General features: G+C 45.4%; 1 protein-coding gene across 7 annotated transcripts in view; it reads left to right on the top strand.

Moving 5' to 3' along the window:
* Nucleotides 1-27,229, top strand: part of CSMD2 (CUB and Sushi multiple domains 2) — a 545,384-nt gene that overhangs the window by 175,110 nt on the left and 343,045 nt on the right. For all 7 annotated transcript variants that reach the window (XM_039837029.1, XM_039837028.1, XM_039837026.1 and 4 more), the window contains exons 4-5: nt 7,173-7,367; nt 24,056-24,263. In XM_039837029.1, the coding sequence (XP_039692963.1) occupies nt 7,173-7,367; nt 24,056-24,263 (403 nt within the window). The remainder of the gene's footprint in view (nt 1-7,172; nt 7,368-24,055; nt 24,264-27,229) is intronic.

Raw genomic sequence — 27,229 nt, 5'->3', positions numbered from 1 at the left:
TAAGGCTCTTTATTGGAGAGCTGGAGACTTACCTGTCTCCAAAAACAGGAGCGGGCCCGTTGGTGCAGGAAAACACCCTGAGCTTCTTTAGAGAGTGCCTGGAGGAGGGCAGAGGCAGCACAGCTCCCTGTCCTCCTGGAATCCTGCTGTACCCTAAACCTCCACAGGCCCCACCCAGGGGACCCCTGAAGCTTCACCTTCTGCAGCCTTTCCTCTGGTTCAAAGTTGTGTTCCTTAGAGGCAGGGCTAGCTCTCCCTCTTTCCTAAACAAGTCCCCAGTTCTTTAAGAAGCTGAAACCAGTGTTGTAGAGCAGACTCCCCAATGGGGCAGGGTTGCCAAAACTGGCAAATTAAAATACAAGAAGCCCAGTTAAATCTGAATTTCAAATAACAAAAATTTTTTTAGTGTAAGTATATCCCAAATAGCGCATCTTTTTAATATAAATATATCCTAAATATATATTTATGCTAAAAAAGTGTTTGTGTTTCTCTGAAATTCAAATTTAACTGGGCATCCTGTATTTTCATTGGCCACTCTGTTCTGGCTCCTAAGGATATATATCCTAAATATCCTAAAGGATATTATTACCTTTTGGGCGTTGCTTCTACAGAATCTCAGGTGAAAGAGAGGAGGCCATGGGGTGTTGTGGTTATGAATTGTCAGGGAGAATCTCACACTGACAGCCCCTCTGTGGCCTCTGCTGGTGGGATGATGGATGTCTGTGCAGGGATGATGGATGTCTGTGCAGCCCTGGCTAATCAAGGTTGGGGAATGGGGCCGAAGAGGGATCTAACTGGGTGTGGGTTGGGCATGCTCTAGTCTGACAGGGAGAGGGACTGTGAAGGGGCCCGGAGCACCCACTCTATGCTGAGAAAGCAGCTAAACAAACACAGAGCTTGAAGCCTGCAAGATCGAAGCTACCACCTGGTGAAGGACATAGATAGTATTGTCAAAAGGCTCCAGTTTCGACCCCAGCCCCCATCTCAGTTTGGGGTGTGACTCAAGGTTAAAGTTAGCCTTGCTGCTCCTCATTCCCCATCTCCATCCCATGGGGATAGCCAAAGTACCTCTTTCAGGGTAAGATGAAATGGAAGAATCCAGATAAAGTGCTGAGTAGAGTGCCCAGCTCATATTAACTACCCAGAAGGTGACTATTATTATTATTGCTACTACTAAGTTTGTGACCCTTAGGTCTCTAAATTTAGCTCTTTCTGGTAAAATAGAGTTTATAATTACCAACTTAAAGAGTGGCTATGAGGACTGAAATAAATCCTATTTTAACAGGAAGGAGTGAGGATTAAATACATATAAGCCCTTCCCTGCAGCCGGCAAAATGCCGCCTGCCCCAAGGCCAAATTGTAGGGGAAAGGAAATTTGATTTTGACGTCAGTCCTCGGGTTCCCACTGCCTGTCTTCTCCCTGCCTGAGGAGAATGAATGTGAATCCCTTATGACCATGTTTTAAAGTTCACCAGTCACCATGGACTCTATTAGGATGGTCTGTGCAAGGGCAGTAGAGTGCAAGCGGAAAATACATGGGCTTAGCATCCAGGCACTGCTGTGGAAACCCAGTTCTACCCCTCAGCGAACTGTGCAGCCTTGGGTAAATGCCCTTACTTTTCTGGAAATCGTGCTCATTTCAGCAAGGAAAAATAATGACATCGCTCTCAGTGGGTTGTTGGAAGGGTTAAAGATGATCATTAAGTCATTCAATAAACTTTATGAGGTATTCTTATACATTAGGCACTATTCTAGGAATTGGGACACAGAAATGAGCAAAATAGACCAAAAAAATGTCTGTCTTCATGCAACTTCCATGTAGCAGGGTGAGAAAAACAATAAACAAATAAATGTGGAGGGGGGGAGGGAAAATAAAAAAGTAAAATTAAAATAAAAAAATAAAATGTTAAAAAAATAAAATGTTAAAAAATTATGTATATATAGTATAAAATATAAATAAATAAACTGACTTAAAAAACAAATAAATGTATCAAATATATAATATGTCAGATGGGAGGAGGGGAATTGTAGACAGCAAGTATAGACAGCTCTTTGGGAATGGGTATATATACAAAGCACTTGACACTGAGAATGTGCAATAAATTATGATTACAAGGCCAAACAGTAAGGACTTGATAAAGATAAACTAAGTACCTCTGAGTACCTATCACAGCGTAGGTACTCAAAAGATAGTGATTTTTATTCCTTTAACCCCAAGACTGCACTCACTACCCCTCAGTCACATGCACGCACACACACCCTAAACACATACACACCCCACACACAGATGTAGCACCATCTCCTTTTTCCATGTTCAGAGTTGTGATAACCTAAATCTTTCTCCCTCAGCCCTTCTTCTCAGCCATCCCGCCACTTTGGATCAGACGTATGGCCATGGAGATGAAACAAGTTACTTGATGGAGGATAAGAAATCAAAACATATGGAGGGTGCTTGTCCAGAGAGCATAAACGACTCTTTATTATAATGTGGAAACTAAAGTCTCAAATTAAAAATAAAAGAAGGCAGGATGTAGCTTTTGCCGCACTCCAACCACAGAGGAGCTTCATTGTCGTACAATCACTGAGAATATTATGTTGATTGGCAAGAGCCAGGCTTTGTAGAAGGGACAAAATTCCCCGCTGCTAATCTACAATGGAATTGTTCAATGTCAGGCACAGCTTTAATAATATTGTTCCAGGCTGCGTTGGATGTAAATATCCCACTCTTCATTTTGTAAGCAATCAAAGGGAAGTTTTATAGACGGGAGAGCATGAACGGTTATAATATCTGTGCCAGGAAACACACGGGCAAAATCGAAAAATCAAAGAACACTGTGCCTTAGAAAGGCTTTGCTTTGTGGCTTATCTCCGATCTCCTCTGTCTGTCCAGCAAGCTGCGCATCAGACACATTACAAAAGACCACACTTTAAATGTTGCCCTTGACATTATTAAAAAGTACAGGCTTGGCAAATCAGACTGGAGAAAAAAAAAGACTATTAAATCTCACAGTCAGGTAATCACCCCTTGTCTTGTCACAGTGCCTAGAATAATAAAGGAAGGAAGGTAACTCTTGTTTATTAAGCACCTACTGTGTGCTGGGCACTTGGTATCTATCAGAAGCAGTATCACATTCCATTTAGGAATGCTGAATAGTGGAGCCAGAAAGACTTAGATTTACAACCTAGCTCTTCCATTTTCTACCTGTATGGCCTTGGGCAAGTTACTTAAGCTCTCTGTGCCTAGGTTTTTCCATCTGTAAAATAAAAATAATAGGTATCCCACGGGATGGTTTTGAGGATTAAATAAAATAAACTTGTAGCCCAGGGCCCAAAACATACCAGGCATTCAGTAGTGGATGTTGTAAGTCTAACTTTATTTAATCTGCACAACAGCCCCGTGATAGGTTGAATTGTGTCCCTGCCCCAAATATTTTGAAGTCTTAACCCCTCGAACCTGTGAATGTGACCCTACTTGGAAATAGGGTCTTTGCAGATGATGAAGTTAATTAAGATGAGGCCAATAAGGTGTGTCTTGATCCAATATGACTGGTGTCCTTATAAAAAAGTGAAATTTGGATACTGAGAAAGAGAGAGAATGCACGTGAAGAGGAAGGGTTGGATGATACATCTACCAGACAAAGAACGCCAAAGATTGTGAGAAACATACCAAAGCTAAGAGACAAGGAAGGGTTCCATGACATGTTTCAGAAAGATCATGGTGCTGCCGACACCTTGATTTTGGACTTCTAGGCTCCATAATTGTGAGACAATAAGTATCTGCTGTTTTATGTCAGCCAGTTTGTGGTACTTGGTTACAACAGCCCTAGGAAACTAATAGAGCCTTGCCATGGGAAGAAACAGGTATCTTCATTTTTAGATAAAGAGTTGAAGCCCAGAAAGGTAAAGTTTACAGGTCAAGATCAATCAGCTAGAGGTGAATGAACTTTGATATGATCCAGACCTCTCTGAGCCTAACATCTGTCCTCTCTCCGTTCACTCTGTGGCCTCTCAGGAGCAGAGCTCAAGATGAAAAGAGTGTTGGGTTTGGAAACGAGCCCCTATTCATCACACCCAACTCCCAGTGGAGGTGCCAGGTCAGAGTGGTCTGATTATGAACAGCTCATTAAGTAAAAAGCAGTGAGCGTCTGAGAGTGACTTTTTAAAAAGAATCGACTTTTATTTATAGTGACGTTCTAGTCATTAATTTTGAAGGAAGAAAGCCCAAAGCAGAAGTAGGTTCATTAAAAATTTGACATTAGTAATTTGATTAAATTGGGTCTTTGCGTCTCGTTGCGGAAAATGAAACGTTAGTTCTACACCAGTTCTCAGCCCATTTCCCCCGGTTGGTTCCCTCCCCTCACCTTAGCTTGCTTTCTTCTCCAAATGTTTAACTGACCCACCCCTCCTACCCCTGACACTCACAAACACACACACAGACACACACACAGACACACAGACACACAGACACACACACACACACACACACACACACACACATGCCCACCACAGTCACTGCCTCTGCTGCAAGCCAGCAGCACAGGATTGTGAGAAATGCCAGATAAGTCAGCAGCACAGGATCATGGGAGAAGCCAAGGACACTAGCAACAGAATCATGAGAAATGCCAAGGAAACCAGCAGCTGGGATTGTGGGAAACTCCAAGTAAGCCAACAGCACAGGATTATGGGTAATGCCAAGCAAGCTAGCAGCACAGGGTCATGGGAGGTGCTAAGGACACCAACAGCAGAATCGTGAGAAATGCCAACGAAGCCAGCAGCATAGGATTATGGGAAACTCCAAGTAAGCCAGCAGCATGGGATCATGGGTAATGTTGAGCAAGCCCATCATCATAGGATCATGGGAAGCACTAAGGAAGCTAGCAACCTGTCATGGAAAACGCCAAGGAAACCAGCAGTGTGAGATCATGGGAAATGCTAAGCTGGGCTAATGGACAGGGCAATGGAGGTAAATTCTTTCATTTGGGTTATCTCACTTGTCAGAGGTGGAGAATAGGCAAGGAAGAGCTCTTCCTTCCTTAAGATAACTCATGAAAACATAAGCCTCTTGAGGGCAAGGACCTGCTTTGTCTAGTTCATTGCTGTAGTCCCAGCTCCAAGCACAGTCGACCCACGATAAATTTGTACTGCACGAAGGAATTAATATATGAATAACTCCCAAACAACTAATTAATGAACCCTCAAATATGTCCCTCCAAGCACCAGGCACTGTGTTAGAATCCCAGGATACACCCATAGACCAGACCAGGACCCTGCCCTCATGGCCCTACTGTCCAGTGGGATGATAACAGCTGCCATTTTTTGAGCATCTGTTTTGTGCTGGTCAAGGTGCCAGGCATGTATCATTTATGTCAATAAACTCCTCAACCACTGGATATCACTGTCCTCCTTTCACAGCTGAGGAAACTACGGGTCAGAGAGGTCACATGACTCAAGGCCACAGAGGAAAGTAGTGACATGACAGCACCTGGTTTCACACCCAGATCAAGCTGCCTCCGATGTCTGTCCTTTTCCTCTGCACCAAGTTGTCTCCACCTGGAAGGAGGGAAGGAGAAAAAGGAGGGACACCTTTCTTCGGGCTGTGAGACCATCGGGGCTGGCAGAGGGGGTCCTGCCAGGGTCTTCCTGGTGACGTAGGCAGGAACTGGGTACTGCAAGGGTCTGGGAAGCCCTCTAGAATCCAGGCTATCGCCACTTCTTCATCTTTATTCCTCATTGCTGGCACTCATATCTCTCCCTCCAAGCTCCCTCGGTTCCTAGGTTATCTCTCGTTTCAGAGCCTTTGTACATATTTCCTCTTCCTGGAGCACCCTTTGGCCTAGCTAGTAATTCTTACCAATCTCTCAGTGTTCAGCATAGATGTCACTTCTTCCAGGAAGCTGTCTCTGACCAACCCAGACTAGATTTGGGATCTCCTGCCTGGTCCCTGTCCCATCATGACACTTAGCATACCTTGAATCACATACCTCTCCCACTGGACTGGGAGTTTGTGTTGTACTCACTATATGCCAGTCTCATTCTACGAACTTTCCACACCTTAACCCATTTAATTCTCACAACAACCCCGTGAGGGAGGAAGGTACTATTGTGATCCCATCTTACAAATGAGGACACTGAGGCACAGAGAAGTCGAGAGACTTGCTCAAGGTCCCACAGGTAGTAAGCCATCAGGCAAGGATGCAATCCCAAACACTGCCGGTCTTGAGTCTGTACTGAACACCATCCTGCTTTTCTAGCCTTAATAAATCATCGATAAATCATCACTGGGTGAATTAACGGAGGATTACTTTGACAGGAGTCTGGACCTGGCTGTGACCCCTCTTCTTCCCCTTTGGGGGCATCCTAGAATGGTGGGAAGTATGACCTTTAGGGCACAGGCAGTTCTAAATCTCAGAAGAAATGCGTAGGATAGGGGGAGCTGGGTCAGACTGAACAGTGACTCAGGCACAGAGGAGCTGCCCCCTCCCTCCCTCCCTCCTGATTGGTAGGTCATGATGCTCTCGCACCCTCACCAAGACTGTTTCCTCTGGATAACGAGAGCATATGCGCAGCTGGCTGTGATGCCTTTGTCTTAGGTCACACATGTACGAAGTATTCTCCGGCTCCCCATTTTCTCCTTTAAATGGGTCAGTTGGATCAGAACTCAGGCTCTTGTCTTCTGCCTCATTGCCTTTTCCAGCACTAATGACCACTTCAACTCCCTCAAAGCCCCTGGGCCGAAGTAGTCCTCTGCCTGCCAGGACAGACACACATGAAAGAAAGCACATTGGGTTTAAGCAGTACCTACTCCAGGCCACGATGCTCTGTGTCCCTTCCATGACGTTTATGAGAAGGAGTGTGGGCGACCAAATCAGGGCAGCCAAACCCAAGAGAATAAAGTGATCTCCCTGAGGGATCTCGATGTCTCCACATCCAGGGCTGTGCAAGAGAAAAGGCAGGAAACCCGGATGTTCAGTTATAAATCGCGGGTGAGGCTCCTTCTTAGCACGTGACCTCTTTGAGTATTCATGGACTACTTGAGCCTTGAGAAGGCCAACTTCGTCTCACAAGAGAAAGGAGACACAGGGAGGAGACGTGCCTGGGAGATGCTCCTCGGAAGCAAGGTGTCAGGGCTCGAGCCCAGCTCACGGACTGCCTGTTTCTCCCTCTCCTCACAGTGCTCCCCAGTCACACGTGTGGGAACCCCGGACGGCTGCCCAATGGCGTCCAGCAGGGCTCAACCTTCAACCTGGGCGACAAGGTACGCTACAGCTGCAACCCCGGCTTCTTCCTGGAGGGCCACGCCGTGCTCACCTGCCACGCTGGCTCAGAGAACAGTGCCACGTGGGATTTCCCCCTGCCCTCCTGCAGAGGTAGGTGGCCAGAGAGGGTCCTACAGGTGGGTAGCAACTGGGAGAGGGTGCCAGAGCTTTCAGTGAGACCCATTCTCCAGTGGGGAAGCTGCACCATCCACTCCGGCTGGGCATGGGGTACCCACTCTCGGGGTCTCCAAGGGTCTTCAGGGTCCCCAGGTATTCTAGGATCTTCTCAGCTTCACCAGGTGTGCACTCTCTCAACATCAACAAACTTGTTTTTAGCCGGTCTGCCCTCACCTCCTGCCCTCCTGTCTCAGAGGAAACCTGCTTTCTCTCCCTGTCACAGACCATATCTCCTCTTGTGCGTAGATATCGCTCCCAGCTGCTTTTGTATGACCTCACTCTGACGATTATTCTTTTCTCTTTCTTATAGATCCAGCCTTCCCCCTATTTAATGATGTCCTCCTCATAGTCTCCAAATAGTCACCCTACCAAAAAAAAAAAAAAAAAAAAAAACGCCTCCCTTCAATCCTACATTGGTCTCAGCCTCTCAGCTAGGGTGACCAACTTGTCCTGGTTTTTCTGGGACTTCCCCACTTTTATCTGTGAAAGCCCTACATCCTGGAAACCCCCTCAGTCCCAGGCAAACTGGGATGATTGGTCACTCTCTTCACAAACTATTTCTGACTGGTCCCCGCCCCCCAAATAACCAAGCTTATTCCTAAAACAATTTCCCGTGCTTCTTACCCGATGATAAAAATAACACATGATCATTTGTAAATGATCTTAGAATATATAGAAGAGAATGAACAAAACATGACCATTTTAACCATTATTTTCATGTATTTCCTTCCCATTTTTTAGTGCATACTACATATATTCATATATTATGAATAGGAACATAATTAAGATTATAATGCATGTAGATATTTTTTAGCCTTTTAAAGTTGATATTACACTGCCTCGTTTCCCCACACCACCAGCAGTGCCCGGCATCTTGAAACTCCATGCAGCCTGTCTCTCCTCACTGCCCGTTTACTTTTCTGCAGGCTAGCCTTTGCCCCAATATTCTTCGTCTTGTTGCCACATCAGATGAGAATCGTGTTGGCCCTTATATTCTTGGACCTCTCAACAGCTTTTGCACTATTGACGACTCTTTTCCTCTTGAAATTCTCATCTTGAAATTCGGTGGGTCCCAGGACATCCAGATATAGGTCTGGGAGGATCATTTCAAGGAGGTTAGCAATGGTTGAAACAAGGTAGCTCTCCTTGGGCTCAGATTTCACCTTTCTCTTAGAAGATTTTCTGTAATTCCTCCCACCAAATGCACACACCCTTTTTCCTGTCTATGCCAGGGATGGAAAATACTTGGCACATACATTTCTTCTCCTTCTTCCCACCCCCGTGCCATACTAAATTAATTGATCATAGCACCCTTTCTGCTTGAGACCAGACACAGCTGTGAATTTCTTCTCAACAGGCAAGCCACAGCCAGTCAATCTGAGTTGCCACTTGGCTCCATGTTTGTTTAGTCCTCAACTAATAATATCGTCCTTAGCCATGTTGGTCCTTCTTGGTGGAGCCCAAGGGAACTAGTGTCTTCTTTCTTGCCTTCCTAAGTAAGTCCCTTTCTCTCAGGCCTCATTTGTCACTTGGCAGATGCCTCACTTCATGTGATTTGTATCAGGAATGAACATATCAATCACATGATTGATGTCAGGCATGACGAAACGCATCAGGCCCCTACGCACAAGTGTGTGGCCCTGGGTGGCTTAACCATGGCCTGAAGCTGCTGAAGCCATCCTTCCTTACAGCATGCATACCCACCCACTGCCCAGAGGATGTTACCGTTGAAGGCTCTGACCTTCCAAGAAGGGGGTGTCAGAATTGTGACATAATACACTATAAAACATGGTAGTAAATGAGCATTTAAGTTGTGAAGTAAAACCCAACAGTTCTCTTTCTTTTTACAGCACTGTACAAATCATGTAACCTTAATCAATGTGGAAACGAAAAACAAATGTAGCTCAGAGGCAGAGGGGCTGTCCCCCCATCCTGTGAAGTATAATTTACATCAACAACCCATCCTAATGTGGTGGAAATCATTATCTCCCCAGAATCTCCAGGAAGCTTTGTCAGCTTTACCCTCCTCTCAACCTTGAACTCATTGCTATGTTTCACCCCCCTGGGTTCTGCTCTGCCAACTTAGGTCAGGAATTTGTATATTTCTCGACCACCCCCAATCCCCACCCCCACCCCCCAAAACCAGGAAACAAAAACCACTAACAAAGGCATTTACATGAACCAAGCCTTTGCTGAAGGTTTGTGGCAGTGCTGGCAGTTTGCCTGTCACCAATGCAAATGGCTTAAAATGAAAGTCTGGGCAATCAGGAGCCTTCGAGTCTTCAAGCTTCTCCCTGGAAGCTTCTCCCTGGCTTCGGTTTCGGCAGGCTCTGGCTTCCCCTGCGGTGTACATTGCACCTCCTCCTCTTTCTCCAGCCTCCTCCACTTTTCTGCCTCTCAATTTTGGCCCCATTTCAGGACTTCTGTCTACTTTGTAGACATAGGAGCCCAACTGTCCCTCGGCTTTGCCTTACAGGCTAATGTCTCCCTTCCCCACCCAGGCTATTTAGGCACAAGGTAGTATTTTTCTGCACAAAGAGAGCTTTCACTTGAATAAACTCTGGGGCTGGCTGTTATGTCTTTTCTGTTAACCTACTAGAGAAAGACAAGTGATGAGGGCCACCTCATGGAGGTCTTCCTTCACCAGGCTGGATCGGGGCCCCACAGCACAGTGTCTGCCTGTCTGGGCATAGGGGGCCGTAAAGACTGGCCTTTCAATGGGACAGGGTGGGCTGAGGTGACGCTGCTTCCCAGCATTCATATCACAGCAGTAATTCATGGGCGTGGGGACCTTTTTGTGGCATGACTCTCTCCCAGGTCTCTCCTGACTCTCAGATGATAATGATTCTTCTTAAATGCTGGAGAGCCCAGTGTGGCCTCTTCTCTGGGAACTTCTTGGATCTCTTGGAGTTTCTCATCCAGTACATGGCTATCAGTTGTTGCTTGGGGACAGCTCTTTGATCTCTGTCTCCAACCCTGCCCCCATCCTAAGCTTTAGGCTCATATAGAGATCAAATTCTACTGAATGACTCCATGGAGTATGCCTCAAATGGGGCACATCCAAAACCTAACTCTTTCTATTTTCCCAAACCTGCTTTTTTTGCTCCCCAGCTTGGTGTAGAGGGTGAAGAGTGTGAAGAGTGTCACCAGCCAGACATCCCTCATCCTCTTTGCTCCCTGCATCATCAATCACCATGTCCAGGCGAATCTCCCTCTGCTCCTAGTCAGAGGGCTCAGGCCCTCTCGTCTCTCACCTGTCTCACTGCAGAGTGTTTCTCATTGAGCAGCCATTCTCCAGTCTCCCACTACATGCATCCTAACCCACACCCCACTGCGGGAGCGAACTTTCTAAGACACAGATCTGACAGAATCATCTGTTGCTTAGAATCCTACCAGTGGCTCTTCATCACTAACAAGGTCAAGTTCAGATTCCTTAGCATGGAGCATGAGGTCCTTCTGGGAGCCCCAGGCTGAGCTTTCTAAGTCCTCTCTAAGTAGCTTCCAATTTAGCCATACCAAGGAATGCTCCCTTCCAAACACACCAGGGAAGGCAGCCGAGGATGTCGAATCTCGTTTTCAGGAGGGCTTTCAGCCCTGGAGACTCTCTGGTGTCTGAGTGGGCTCAGATATAGCTGGTCCCACTCTCTGAGCCCCTAGAGCCTCCCCTCACTCCTTTACTTGAGGTCTATTTCTCTATTCTCATTTGCCACAAGCTGCAAGAGTAGTCTGAGAAGCACCCTCAATAATGTGAGTGATTTCTTGAAAGTGAATTTGCAAACTGCCCTTCCTTAGGAGGAGGCCAAGCTAAATAGGAGCAGAGGGTGTTTGCTGTGTGCCACGCCATGCTAGGAGCAGCAGTCATGCCAGAGTTAACGGGTTCATGCTCAGGAAGGATTAAAGCCTTTTGGCCTTTCTTCCTCTGATGTAGAACTCTCAAGTACTGGCATCTGTGAGTAGATAAACCTCATCCACTGGGCAGTGGTCCATAAATATTTGCTGAATGAATGGATGGCTGGATAGGTCTAATTCACCAGCAGGATCATGTAGGCATATAAGCCCCAAAGGGAAATTACTAGACTGGATTAGCCCAGCAGCCCTGAGTGACACAGGGTCTTTGAATCCAGGGCTTCCAGGAATAGGTTGGAGGACTGTGTGCCTCTGCTTTGTATAGGAAATGCCATGTTCTTGGCTGAAAGGCGGGCTCTATCTGGGGAAATAGCCCAGACTAAGGGAGAATAGAGACCATCTAGGATCAGGGGCAGAGCAGGTGTGAGGCTGACCTCCAAGGAGGCCTGTCTCAAGGCTCCTGGCCCATGAAAACTTGTTTCAGCTGGCAGAAGGAAAGAGAAGGCCTGTAACTTCTCTCTACTGTATGTCACTCTTCGCGCTTTTTCAAAAGCAGAGGTCCCTGGGAGGCACTGAGCTTTGTGGAACCTCTTTGATCTACAAGAAAGAAGACCATGTGGATTTCAGCAACCAGCCCCTGACTTGAGAGGGACGTTGTCCCTGGATCAAAGAAGACCACGTGGGGAAGGAACAGGGTTTGGATGTGAAAGAAAGCCGCCTGAGCAAGAAACGCTTGGCCTCTGAGGTTCAAGCCAAACACTGCAGGCTGCCACCAGACCTCGGGAAAGGGCCATTTGCTCTCTACAGAAGCTTGGGCTACAAGTGCCAAGCTGCATCCAAATTTCTTGGCCCCAGGTGGAGGAACCTGCAGAATGTGAACAGAAGCAGTGTGTCAGGCGTGGGAGAGCATGGAGTCAGATAGGCCTAAGTTCAGCCTGTAGCTGTGGGTTGCCATTGTGCTACTAAGCCTTTCTGAGTTTTAAAGTGGGGGCACGAGTCGTGGCCTTCCAGGGTTGATTGCTTACTCATTTGTTCACTCAAGATTCAACAGCTTTATCGAGTGCCTACTATGTGCCAGTCATTGATTCAGTCTTATATTAACTGCCTATTAGGTGCCTGATATTGTTCAAGTTACAGGGAATTGCGGTGGCGAACAAGTTAGACCAAATTCCATTATCCCATGGAGTATATTTTCTAGCAGCTGGGAGGCCAAAGATAGATAAAAACCAAATAAACATATTTCAGATCATCATACGAGCTATGAGGGAAATAAAGTGACCAGGAAGGCTACTTTAGATGGCACTGTCGAGAGAGAACTCTTTGAGGAGATGGCATGGACCGCCACTCCCAGAAACTCCTAACTATGGGGTTCCTACTGCCGCTGGAATCATTAGTCTTTCTCCTCTTACCTTTGCCATCACCGTTATAGCAGCACTGTTCAGAACATGGCTCTGGGTTCCAGTCACCTGGATTCAAATCCTGGCCTTGCCACTCACACCCACTAGCTGATTGACGGGCTTGTTACTCAACCTCTCTGTGCCCCAGTTTTCTCATCTGTATGAGAATAATAAGAGTACTTAACAGGTAAGGCATAAGTTGATAAATGCTAAGCACACAGGAGAGTGCCTTCTTCATAGTAATGACCCAATGAAAGCTAGCTATCGTTGTGATTCTGACTGCCACGGCCACTACTGGCTGGCATTTATCAAGCACTAAGTGTGTGCCAGACCTCGCATTATCTAATTTAGTCCTCACAAAAACCCTAGGAGGTTAAGATATTGTTATCTCCTATACAAGTGAGGGAACTGAAGCCCAGAGAGGTGAGGTTTTTTGCCTGGGATCACATAGCTGGAGGGTGGTAGAGCCAGGGTACCACCCAAGTCTGTGTGCCTACCAGCCATAATCTTGACCATCACTATCTACCACAGGCAAGAACGATGGCCTGTGATCTGTGGCAGGAGACTTGTGATGATAGCATTACTTCTGGAGCTCCAAGCCTGAAAGCTTGGTCCTCTCATTGGTGTATGCCCTGCAAAAGTACACCAGGCCAGGCACTGCCTGCTCTCCTGTGCTTCCTCCCTTGACCTCTTTACCTTGCTCCATGAGCCCTTTAGGAGAGAAGCCTCATGGGAAGGGCCTGAGGTCATCCTGCTGAGCGGATGCTGCTTCAGAGTGGGGCCAGGGTCTGCCAGGGGCTACTTTCATTCTTAGGAAGAATTCTAACCCAATACTCACCTCTCTTCACCTGAGCATGGATAGCTAGGCCCAGACTTCAGAGGCAGCACAAAGCCTCAGGCCACTTAGGCAGAGGAGGGAGGAACAGGAGGAGGCATCTCACACCAGGGGAACCCCACTCCAGGGCCTGGTCCTTCCAGGAGCCTGCTCTAGCCTGTGTTAGCAATGGCAGTACAGTTACGAAGGCCTGAGGCAGAGAAGTAAGTGGGTAACTCTGTGGGTCAGGAGTCAGGGTGTTCTGGATTCAAATCCTGCCTCCAACATTTAGTAGCTGTGTGACCATGGGCAAGTTTCTTTATCTGTACAATGTGGTTGATATTATCTGTTTCTTCGAGCAGTTGGAGGATTAAATCAGAAAATGCAGGTGAAGCATTTAGCAAAATGCCTGGCCTATAAGGAAACCTCAACAAAGAATTGTTATATAACCTAATACCATGCCTTGTCTGCATGCATCCCCCAGAAGGCTACCTTAGGTGACAGCACAGTAGTGCACCCTTATCTGCGATTTCACTTTCCCTGGTTTCAGTTACCTGTTGTCAACTGCAGTCTGGAAATAGTAAGTGGAAAATTCCAGAAATAATTCATAAGTTTTAGATTGCACCTGTTCTTAGTACCTCACTTCATCTCATCACATAGGCACTGTATCAACTCATATCATCACAAGCAGAGGGGTGAGTCCAGTACAATAAGATATTTCTAGAGAGACCACATTCACATAACTTTTATTACAGTATATTGTGATAATTGTTCCATTTTATTATTAGTTATTGCTGTTAATCTATTACTGTGCCTAATTTGTAAACTAAACTTTAACATAGGTATCTATGTATAGGAATAAACAGTATATGTAAGGTTTGGTACTATCTGCGGTTTCAGGCATCCACTGGGGAACATATCCCCCATGAATAAGGGGGAACTAGTGTATCTATGGAAGGAGTCTAGGGGTGGCAGAAACAGTGCTTCTCTTAGGCAATTAGTAATTTCTTAATTTCGAGAAGGAGAGTCCTTGATAAAGCCAAGGATGATGGAACAGAATCCCAAGCCCCCAGAAGAGGGGACTGATGAGGTTGAGCAGGTCATTGGGGCCCCAGCAGAGACACAGCATAAGAAAAAGGAGAGCACTGTAGCTTTGGGGCACTGGAAGGCACTCATGCCCTGGCTCTGTTGGTCTTGGACCTGAGTTGTAAGATAGCGGTTCCTTCCCAGGGCCCGATGGGATTTTTATTTCCTCAAGGGCTGAGTAGTCCTGAGGAGGGAGGATATAGACAGAGGACCAGTGCTGAGGACCCCAGAGTTTCCAGGTATCCGAGCATGTGCACTAGAGTTGGAGGTGGGGGGAATACGTGCAGGTTCCTCCATCTCTCCCTTAAATTTGTGAGTCATTGGGAAGAGTTCACAGACATCAAAGGGGGCTGAAGGATAGTTCTCTAAAGTTATAGTTAATTGAAGAAATTTCAGTGAAACTTAAAGTCGATCATAAATAAAGTCATAAACTTGGAAAGGCAACTATCATCTTAACACATCTGTACCTTAGACTATACATGACTTAATGGCAGTGCAGAATGCCCATTGCCAGAGAAGGAGAAAGTGTAAATTAATATTTTAGGACTGCGGTGTCAGCTGAAGGTTATATTTTATAACTCTGAATTTGTAACCATGAAATACGACGCCTTATTTAAGTGTGAGAAAGTCTCCAAGCAACTTTTACAGCATCTTCAATCAAAACAGGACAGTGCAGGCACAAGGGTGGCAGAAAACACAGAGACAGGGATAACTCGAATGACAAAGGTGCCATCTTCAGGGTAGACTGGTGGCTCAGGCCACAGGATCCCAAGCTCCTGAGTCCCTAGCTCTAGCACAGTCTAGGAGTCATTGACTAAAATTAGGAAGTTTGAAGATCTCAGGATGCTTAGCAAACTACTATCAAGCAGGGAGGTGTGATGTCATAGAGGAGATCACAGTCCGGGTACCAGAGAGACTCAACTGAAATCCTGACTTGGCCACCAACTGTGTGACTTTAGGAGAGTTACTTAACTTCTCTGAGCTTCAGTTTCCCAAACTTCATTTTCCTTCTTTATTTGTTCAAAAGATATTTATCGACTGCCTGTTCTACACCGGTAGTGTAGATGCTGGAAACAAAACCGACTGGCCCCTGCTCCCGTGGAGTTTACTGCCTAGATATTAAGTAAATGACATAAATGATTAGTTAATTATGGGAAAGTACATGTTGCTCTGAAAACATATAATGAGGATAAGGAGTATTGTGTTTCCAGAAAAATCGTTGCAGAAGTGATACTTAGACTGGGACCTAAAGGCTGAGAAGGGGCCAGCCAATGAGATTTCCAATGAGATAGGAAAGAAGTATCCAGAAACAGAAAATAGAACTTTTAAAGGTCCTGGAGCAGGGAGATGCTTGGCACATCAGAAGAGCTGGGAAGAGGCCAGTGTACTTGGAGTAGTGGTGGGGAAGAGACTAGTATAAGGTGAGGCCTTGTAAGGTCCTCATCAGCCATGGCATAGTCTGCTTTATCCTGACTGAGTTACTGGGAGTTACTGAGCTTTGTGCAGAGAGAAGTGCCTTCCAGAATCACTTAGGCCTCTGTGTGAAGGGTGGGCAGGTGGAACAGGAGGGAGACTTGAATGGAGCACCATTGGCTTAGCGTAGAGCAGTAGTCAAGATGGGAGACTGAATCAAGAGCCACTTAGAAGGATGGTTGGGATTTGGTGACAGGTTGGGTGTGGTGCTGTGGGAGGAGTTGAGGATATCCCCCAGCCTCTGGCATCAGGCACTGGCTGAATAGTGCTGACACTTTCCAAGATGGGAAGCTCCAGAGGAAGGCTGGGTTTGTGGAAGGATGAGATGAGGAGGGTCTGGGTCAGGCTGAGGTTGAACACAACATAAATCTAGTTGGGTTTCTAAGACCTGAGCTAGGCAGGAGGCTGTGGGGTCATCATTTTTCCCCCAAGACCTGCTTCTCCTCCAGCATTCCCTGCCGCTGTATTCCAGTTCAGTGAAGATTAAGCCATTGTGGATAGGGGTGTAGATAGTTCCACCTGGTATAGACAGAGCCAGTGCAGGACTGTTGGGCATCGGCAGGTTCAGTGCTTCCTGGAAATGACATTGACAATTCTCCCACTCGCTGACTGGCTCCTGTAGCTTATCTCTCTGGTACTGGTCACGGTGGAATTATTACATCAGAAGGAGATCCTGAGACTTTTCCTCAGGTGTTAGACCTCATAGCCTCCTGCAGAGAGGTACCCAGGGTGAAAATACTGTGTAACTTGATACAACAGATAAATAGCACTGGCAAACTGGGTTTAAAGCCAGGCAAGGCAAATCTGTCTACCTCTCTTCCCTCCCTCCTTCCTGGGGCCTGGACACCTAAATTAGTGGGCAGCTAAGGAGGAACGGAGGAGGAGGAGGAGCAGGAGAGTAGAACCACAGCTCTTTCACTTGGCTTCCAGGGCCCTTCACAGTGCAGCCCTTAACTTCCTGCCCAGCTCAGGTCTGCCATCTCTGCTTTGCCTTTTAGTTCAGATAACTTTGACTAGGAAATCCCTAAACACGGCACACTCACCCACTTCAGCTGCCTTGCTCTTGCTCTTTCCTCTGCCCAGGACACCGTCTTCCCTGAGGTCTGCCAGGTAGTCAGCTCTCAGTTGAAGTGTATCCTGCCAGCTTGGTGTTTAAAACATAGCCAGACTGACTATGGCTCACTGGTACCACCTGGTCCAGGCCACCATCATCTCTCACCTGGATCATCTCAGTAGCCTCTACAGCTTACCCCCTGCCCCTGTACCCCCACAACTTCTGCCGTAGCCATCTCTGGTCTGATGTCTACACGGCAGCTTGAGGGATCCTGTTAACACACAAATCAGATCATGTCATCCTCTCCTCAGAACCCTCACTGGCTTCTCATTTCTCTCAAGTAAAAGCCCAAACCCTTACAGTGGCCTCTAAGCCCCTCCGTGTGGCTTTGTTCCCTGCACTCCTTGCTTCCACTGCTCCAGCCCCTTGGGTCCCTTGATGCTCTTTGATGGTGCCAGGCCTCTGGACACTGTCGTCTTTGCATTTGCCGTTCCATCTAGAATGCACTTCCCCCCAGATAACCACGTGACTTCCCCCCTCTCCCTTTCAGGTCTTTGCTCCAATGTCAACTTCTCAGGCTTTTTCTGAAATGTCCATACCCCCACTCCCAGCTCCCCAGCTTCCGCATTTATCACCACTGCATTCACCATAGGGTTTACTTATTTATCTTGGATATTGTCTGTTTCCCTGTCACTGGAATGTAAGCTCCATGAGGGTAGGGATTTTTTTTAAATAATTTATTTTTTAATTATAGTTGACATACAATATTAGTTTCAGGTGTACACCATGGTGATTAGACATTTATATACCTTACGAAATGATCACCCCAATAAATCTAGTACCCATCTGGCACCATACATAGTTATCACAATATTATTAACTGTATTCTCCATGCTATACTCTACATCCCCATTAATATTTTGCATAACTACCAATTTCTACCTCTTAATCCCTTCCCTTACTTTACTCATCCCCTCAACTCCCCTCCCATCTGGCAACCATCAAAATGTTTTCTTTATCTATGAGTTTGTTCTGTTTGTTCATTTATTTTATTTTGTTTAGAATCCACGTATAAGTGAAATCATATGATATTTATCTTTGTTTGATTTAATTCACTCAGCATAATACCCTCTAGGTCCATCCACATTGTTGCAGATGGAAAGCTTTTATTCTTTTTTATGGATGAGTAATTTTCCATTGTATATATGTACTTCTTTATCAATCCATCTATTGGTGGACACTTAGGTTGCTTCCATATCTTGGCTATTATAAATAATGCTGCAGTGAACATATGGATACATACATCTTTTTAAATTTGTGTTTTATGTTTTTTGGGTAATACCCAGAAGTGGAATTAGTGCATCCTTCTCTGTCTCTGGATATAGCCTTTGTTTTAAAGTCTATTTTGTCTGGCATAAGTGTTGCTACTCTAGCTTTTAAAATTTTTTCTTTTCAGGAAATATCTTTTTTCATCTCTTTGCATTCAGTCTGTGTGTATCTGTCATGTCATCCTCTTGAAGGCAGCATGTTTAAGGGCCTTGTTTTCTTATCCATTCACCTATCTCGAGTCTTTTGATTGGAGCATTTAATTCATTTACATATAAAGTAATTGGTGATTGGTAGTTATTGCCATTTTATTATTCATATTTTTTATTTATTCTTCTTCTTAAAGAAGTCCTTTTAACATTTCTTATAATATTGGTTTGGTGGTGATGATCTTTTAGCTTTTTCACATTTGAGAAGCTTTTTATCTGAACTTTGATTCTAAATAATAGCTTTGCTGGGTAGGGTAATCTTGGTCATAGGTCCTTGTTTTTCATCACTTTGAATATTTCCGTGCCAATACCTTCTGGCCTGCAAGTCAGCTGACAGTCTTACGGGAGCTCCCTTATAGGTAACTAACTGCTTTTCTCTTGTTGCTTTTAAGATTCTCTCTTTGTCTTTAACCTTTGGTGTTTTAATTATGATGTTTTAGCATGGGCCTCTTTGGATTCATCTCGTTTGGGACTCTCTGTGCTTTCTAGGATTATATGTCTATTTCCTTCACCAGATTAGGGAAGTTTTCTGTCATTATTTCTTCTAACAGGTTTTCAATTCCTTGCTCACTTCTCCTCTGGTACCTCGATGATGCAAATGTTGGTACGCTTGATGTTGTCCTAGAGGCCCCTTAAAATAACCTTATTTTTTTTTATTCTTTTTTCTTTTTGCTGTTCTGATTTGGTGTTTTCTGCTATGTTATCTTCCAAATCGCTGATTCGATCTTCTGCTCTATTTGATCTACTGTTGATTTCATCTAATGTATTCTTCATTCCAATTATTGTATTCTTCATTTCTGATTGGGTCTTTTTTATGCTTTCAGTCTCCATGTTTATGTTTTCTATCTCTTTGTTCAAATTCTCACCGAGATAATTGAGCATTCTTATAACCAGTGTTTTGAACTCTGCATCTGATAGATTGCATGTCTCCATTTTGTTTATTTAGTTCTTTTTCTGGAGCTTTGTTCTGATCTTTCACTTGGGACATTTTCTTTGTCTCCTCATTTTGGCTGCCTCCCTATGTTTGTTTCTATGTATTAGGTAGAGCTGCTATGTCTCCCAGTCTTGGTAGAGTGGCCTTATGTAGTAGGTGTCCTGTGGGGCCCAGTGGCACAGTCTCCCTGGGTCACCTGAGCCAGATACTCCAGGTGTGTCCCTTGTGTAGATTGTGTGTGCCCTCCTGTTGTAGTTGAGCCTTGATTGCTGTTGCTAGGTCGGTAAGAGGGATTGACTCTCAACCTGATTCATTATGAGGACTAGCAGTAACCATAGTGGAGGAGCCATTGTGCCTTATAAGGGCTGACTTTATAGAGCAGGATTCACTTTAATGGGGCTCTGATGCCTGCGGAGTCTGCCCTTTGGCTGTGTTGTTTGTGGAAGTGGTTGGGTGGTACTCTGGTGTGGCCTGAAGCTGGCCACTAGGTGTGTTGGTTCGGGGGCCTCTTGGAGGAGGGGTGCTCTGGTGCAGGCCAAGGTTAGTTGCTGCCTGTGCTCTGCCCACGGCCACTTGGTATAAGCTACAAAGTGATCTGCAGATGATTGCCACCTGTATTAAATTGGAAGTGCCTGGGAGAGGCTAAGCTACAACCGAGGTTGGCTGCCGTTAGTGCCGGACTTAGGGTGGCTTAGCAGGAGGTCGGAGGCACACTGAAGCCAGATGCTGCTTTTTTTGTGTTTGTGAACTTTTGAGAGATGTTAAGGAAGTCCGGCCAAGACAGGTCATTTGTATGGAAAACCACTGGAAACACTCGAGTGGGCCCACAATTGGGTGGGGCTGAGTCTCAGGGAATGACCAGGGTGGGGCAAATAGTGTTAGCCAGGTTGATAGAGACTCAGATATGGTGCCCACCTGCATCCGCACGCTGAGAGTGTGGAGGGTTCAACAAAGGAACAATGGCTTCTGCCGGTATTGTTTGGGAGAAAGCTGCCCCTCCAACCCTCACCCTGAAGCCAGACAGTTCAGGCCTCCCTGTATGTTCCCGGCACTTTTTGAGCTGCTGCCCCATCACTGGATCTCAGAGCAAGTAAGTCTGTTAGTGAGTTAAGTTCATGTGCAGAGCCCTTTAAGCGAAGCACCTTGGACTCCAGCCGGCCTCTGTCTCAGCCACAATCTCCACTGGTTTTCACTGCCAGAAGTTATAAGAACTTCTCTGTCCAGCACTGAAACCCTGGGCTGGTCAGCTGGTGTAGGGCTGGAACACCTCTCTCCTCAGGGGAGACCTCTGTAGCAGGATATCTCTCCTGATTCTTAACTGACAGATGTGGATGTTGGACCAGCTTGTTCAGCGTCTCTGACCCTCCCACCAGTCTCAAGGTGACTTCTGTATATCCTTAGTTATAGGATTTCTGTTCAGTTAGACTTCAGGTGATTCTCAGTGATGGTTGTTCTCCAGTTTAGTTATAATTTTGATGTGGTTGTGAGAGGAGGCAAGTACAGCATTTACTTACTCTGTCATCTCGACTGGGGCAAATACATGTTTCAAGGGTATGAATTTTTGTTTGTTTTATTCACAGATGAATCCCGAGCACCTAGAACAGTGCCTGATACACAGTAGACACGCAGTAAACATTTGTTGAATGAATAAGTGAATAAATGAATGTCTCAACATAAATGTTTCCTCCTCTGTGAAGCCTTCCTTGAGTCCCATGTGCCTTGACACCTCAGTTATAACAATTTGTGGAACCACTGTATGTTTGCCTTGTGCCCTCACTCTGAGAAACCCTGAGGGTCATGGATGAAATCAAGTTTTTTCTTAATGTAGTACTGGCCTTAGCCCAGTGTTTGGCACATATTAGGTGCTCAGTTAATGGGTGTGGGAGGGAAGCATTCATGAGCACCTACCGAGGCCCCTTCATGTTTGCGCTCCTATGTACCTAAGATTTGGCATTAAGAAATGGACTCATTCTGCTTAGACCTTAACTCCGTCGAATTACATTAGTAAGAATGATTCAAGGTTACTGAATAAACTCACTTTTATCTCCATCCCACACTACTCCTATATATCCAACTGTCATCTTAATCTTTCCACCAATATGTCGTCCCCACACACCTAGCCTTTGTGTCCAAAACTGCACTCCTGTTGGCCTTCCACACCATAAGGTGCTCCCCTCCTGAGTTCCCTGCCACAAGAAATGGCACCTTTCATCCATTCATCCAAGCTCATGACAGAAACACGTATTTCATCCCTTTCAGTTGCTAAGTCCTGTAGATTTCTACTTCTTAAGTATCTCTCAAATAAGTCCTCTCCCACCATCCCCATGGCCTTAGTGCAGATCTCATCTGGCCTCACCTGGACTTAGGTAACTATAGCCTACCCAAAGCATCTTGCTTGCTCCCCCCACTCAGACCTCCTCTGTACCTCAGCCACAGTGACCTTTTTAAAATGCAAATTTAATCATATTTCTTCACTACCTTTGATCCTTAAGATGAAATGGAAGGAAAAGGAGAACTTAGCATTTGCTGGGCATCTATCATATGCCAGTCACTGGCAAATGCTAGGTATTGTCACATTAATTATCCGACTGAGTTATCACAACAAACCATTGTGCAGAGAAGCAAAATGAGTCTTGGAGAAATAAAATGCCCAAGGTCACATGGCTGGGAAATTGCAGAGCCTGAATTCAAATCTAGATCTTCTGACCTTAAAATCCATTTTCTTTCCAATGTATTCCTTTGCTTCAAAATCCCTTGGCCAGTGTTCTCTGTCATGTGCCTCCTCCTACATTTCTAGTACCATGGCCCATCATTCCTCTCTATTCAAATGCATGTTTCTTAGACATGTTATCTTAGACATGCATTGTGCTTTTGTGCTCCTGTGCTTATGACATTTGATTCCCTCTTCTCTTAAATGCCTTTCTCTTTCTTCTCTATCTAGTGAACTATTATTCAGCATTTAAAACCTAACTTTAATGGCATCTCTTCCGTTAAACTTTCCCAAATTGACTTACCCAAGGAAAGTAATTGTTTCTTTACCTATGTCCTCAAAGTGTGAATCGTATTCCTGGGAGACAGAAGAGTGTATTGATTAAGACCATGGGCCCTGGGAGCAGACTCTGAGGCTTAGAATTCCAGCTCCTTTTATTACCATGAGCTATGTCACCTTTGGCAAATAACTGAATCTCTTTGTGCCTTGCTTTCCTTACCTGTAAAATGAGAATGATACTTCATAATAAGAATTAAATGAAATATGTAAATAGTGCCTGATATAAGTGCTCAGTAAATATTAGATTTTATTATTGTTGGTCTGTTGCCTCTGATGCACATTTGAACCCTGATATGCATTTTTCCTTTCTTGATGATTTAATCCATGTCTCTAATATAGCACATGCTAAGTGTATTATAATCACTTACTTGCGTACCGGCTCCAGGAGGGCAGATGACCCAGCTAGTAAGCAGCAGGGGAAAGATTCAAACTAAGGTCTGAAATAATTCAAAAGCCAATGCTCTTAACTATTATACGTTGGAGCATGTCCCTCGGGTCATTTTTGTTTGAATCTCAAGTCTCAGCTGGGAGCAACGAAACTACACCAGGTTATGCTGCAGAGATGAGTCAAACATGGTCCCTGCCCTTAGGGATTCCCAGTGGAGCTCAGAACATAGATTGGAAGACAGATACGTGAACAGGTCATTCAAACAGTGCGGAGTGCTGTACCTGAAGTCAGACATGTTGCTGTGGGAACACAGAGGAGAATAGTGACGAAAGCTTGGAGGAGTAAGGCTTTGCCAAGAGTTAGCATTAGTGCAACTCTCGACTTGCACTGGGCAAAGGACATCCTAGGCACAGTGAATGGTGTGAGGGATGTCTGAACATGTGCAGCACTAAAACAGAGCTGGCCTGTGGACAAGGGGCATGAGGAAAGATTGCAGAGATCCAGCCCAGCTGTGACCAGGGCATTCCAACTGGAATGCCCTTTCAGTTTTGCCCCAAGGAGTAGTAGTTTTTGTTTTGTTCCATCATATCTGAGGTTTATTAAGATCTGATGGGAAGAAACATCCTATTCACCACCATTGTGACTGCAGAAATAAATTTGACAGCTGACTTCTCCTTCCTTCCTGGTCATCGTGGAGCAGTGTGGCGTAGTAGTTAAGAATGTGCTCTGAAGGGCACAATTCAAATCCAAGCTCATTTGCTGTGTGACCGCAGGCAGGTTACTTAACCTCCCTGTGCCTTGGTTTCTTCATCTGTTCAGTGAGAATAATAATATTTAAAATTCTCAGAATAGGGTCTGCCATGTGGTAAGGGCTATGGAAGAGTTGGTATTGTTATTATTAGGCCAATCCAGACTAGGGTCTTGGCCCATCCTGTCTGTGTGCCAGGTTCCAAGACCCTCTCTAATTCTCACAGTGAGGGGCACAGTGAGTACCAGGGCCTGCAAACTGGACCAACTCACAATAGCCTCTTGTCTCTTGCCCACAGCGGACGATGCCTGTGGCGGTACCCTGCGGGGCCAGAGCGGCATCATCTCCAGCCCCCACTTTCCCTCGGAGTATCATAACAATGCTGATTGCACATGGACCATCCTGGCCGAGCTGGGAGACACCATTGCTTTGGTCTTCATTGACTTCCAGCTGGAGGATGGTTACGACTTTCTGGAAGTCACGGGGACCGAAGGCTCCTCCCTCTGGTAAGCACCATCTCCCACCCTGCCCCCTCCCCCGTCTACAACTGTGGTTTACTGGGATGCAGTCTCCCTGGCTCCTGCACCTTCAGCCGAAGGCCCCTTTGTCACTTCTACACCCACTGTTGGAGAGTTTTCCTCTCATCATAATGAGACATCACTGCATATTTTTAGAGCTGGGGTAAATTTTTACAGTAATTTTGGTATCTGATTTGAAGCATGTACATATGCTGAAGAATTTCATGATGGGCTGTGGTTGAGTAACCAGCATTAAGACTGAAAATGTTCTCGTCTCAGGATATGGACAGGGTCTTGGCGAAATTATTTGAAATATTGTTCTGTTTCTGGAAGACAAAATCATAGCATCCAACAAAGGGAATAGAACCTTATGTGGCAATTGCTTTCTCACTCACAGCCCCTGAGGCGGGAAAGGCACGCTGTCTTGGTTTCTAAAGGGAAGGACTAACCTGCTCCCTGTCTTTCTGGCTTTACAAAAAAGTGTGGGCTTTTCTGTGCTGTGTTCCACCTGCCATGGAGACTCTTGACATTGACGGGCTTGGGAGGAGAGGGATGATGAAGATGCCTACAGTCTTCCAGACTTGGACCAGTGGTACATGGCTTCAGGAAATCCAGCTTCCTGTTAGAGTGACAAGCCTGTTTGAGAGTCGTGGTGTGGCGTTTCGAACGCTCTCTTGTATTGTCCTTGTGGCTGTCTTATCAGGGCATCGGAGAACCTGTGTCTGCATATCAGGAACAAGTAGAAGGATGTGTCCAGATGTGCTTCAGACAAGATGGGTATCTTTGCGGACTTCGTTGCCGCCCAGTGCCAGGGGAAGGCAGAGCTCAGTGCCTGCAGATGAGGGCAGAGTGGGTATCACAAGGACTCTGAGTGAAGCAGAAAGTGTCAGGGAAGGACAATGCCTAAGAAAGCACAGTGGTCAGTGGGGCTAAGGAGGACAGGGAAGGAGGAGAAAGGAAGGAGAAAGGAAAAAACAGGAGGCAGGGGCACATTCATTGAACACTTTATCCCAGGTTTTGTGCTGTGATAAAAACACCAGTTGAGGAAGACCTGGACCTTTGAAGGCAAGAAAATCAGACAAGCCCTGGGTAAGAGCCGAGTGTGACTATTTGAAAGGGATAAAGTGAGATTGGACTCCTACCAAACACAGACTCTGAGGTTGGGGACCAGTGTAGCCCAGAGAACTCTCCTGTTACAAGGGGAGGCAAACCAACCTGGGAGTGGTCAGAAGACCTTGGCATCATAAGCTTATCTGTTAATTTGGCTCAGTCATTTCCTACCCCGGATGGGGTGTTGAGAGGCGCGCAGGTTAGCTGAAAAATTAAATCGCCGTGTGGAGGCTGATGTTCTGTGGGCAACGATTGGATATTTGGAGCTAGGAGTTGGCTGAAAGTCTGGATGACCCTTCACGGAACCACAGTGACCTGCCCAGCCTGAAGACCCTTTGTCTCCCTGCCTCTTTTTGTAAAATACTCATTTTTTGTGATTATAAATGTAACACATATGCTCCTAAGAGAAAACATGAAAAATATAAAAAGTTATAGAGAAATGAATAATGAGCATTAAAATTTTGCCGTATTCCCCTTTGGCCTTTTGCTTTGCCTAGATCAAGCTAGCTGGCTACTTATATATATTTTAATATTACAAAATTAGGATCTTAATATATCTGTAGTTATGTATTTTTAACTTAACGTTAGATCATGAAAAATTTTCCATATCATTACAGATGCCTCCAAAATATAAGAGGTGCGATAGTGGTATCATTTATTATCAACATGTGGTAGGCTGGTTCTAAGCTCTTACAGCTATAATTTCATTTCATCTTTATCATAAGTCTGTGAAGTAGATGGCATAATTTTCCTCCTTTTACAGATGAGGAAAATGAGGTCCAGAAAGGTTACGTGACATACTTGCAGTCACACAGCTAGTAAGGAGAAGAGCTGGGATTCAACCCCAGGTTCAACCTCAGAAGCTCATCTTCTTAGCCATGACAACTTGAAGGATCGTCATGGCCACATGGCATTCCTCGTCAGACCGCGCGCGCTTCCCTCGCCCGATCTCTTGTTAGGTTGTTTTTACTTCTGTAAACAGATGCCAAGATGAATATCCCTGCCAGTTCTCTCTCTTCCAGTCTCAAACCTTCCTTGACTCACTTGTTTATCCGAGGGCCAAATGGTCTCCCACGGCTTCTGCACCCCAGGTGTGGGTCTACATGTTGTCCAAACTTCTGGAGTGAAACAAATCTGAAAGAGTATTCCTTTTCCTATTAAGTCACTCAGTGGGGAAGGAATTAAGCAGAGGAAATCGTTAGGGGAGTCATTCAGAACTCTTTGCTATAAGATTAAATTATAATTATTTACAGGGCTGGTGTCACCACTGCCAGGCAGGATGCATTTCTTATTGTAATTTATCCTTGCTTAGTAATCTAATCATGAGTAAACAAACTTGGAGGTGCAGGACGTATGTGCAAAGGAACCGCTCTCTTCCCTGCCCATTCCTTTATGGATCCCTGGATTCTTGTGAAAATGTGATGCTGCTGGTTTATGAGTGTACTGCTTTGATCAGCTTATATTAAGACCTTAGGATGTTCTCTTGAGGCAGAAAAAGACAGCAGATCCTGTTAGAAAAGATGGATTTGAATGACTGGGCATCCCTTCACCTAGTGAGAGGACAGAGACACCTTTGAGGGGAAAAAAATCCACTTCCTCCCTCCCTGGATAGTAGGTTCCCCCTGATTGGGAAGAGGAGGTGGCATGGAATGTCCTCACTCAGTTTCCACATGCCTCTCCTAAGTGGGGCAACAGGAGAGTTTTAATTAGGGTTTCAGTTTGAATTTCATGAACGAGTAAAATTTCTAAACAATTAGGGGAACATAGGGTTGATAATTTTTTATTTTGCCAAGTAAGGATATTAGGAAAAAAACCCTGCCAAGTTCTCAGAATGTTATTGCATA

The sequence above is a fragment of the Pteropus medius genome, unplaced genomic scaffold (assembly GCF_902729225.1).
Source record: "Pteropus medius unplaced genomic scaffold, Ma_sr-lr_union100, whole genome shotgun sequence".
NCBI lineage: Eukaryota > Metazoa > Chordata > Mammalia > Chiroptera > Pteropodidae > Pteropus > Pteropus medius.
This window is presented reverse-complemented; position numbering and strand designations above follow the sequence as displayed.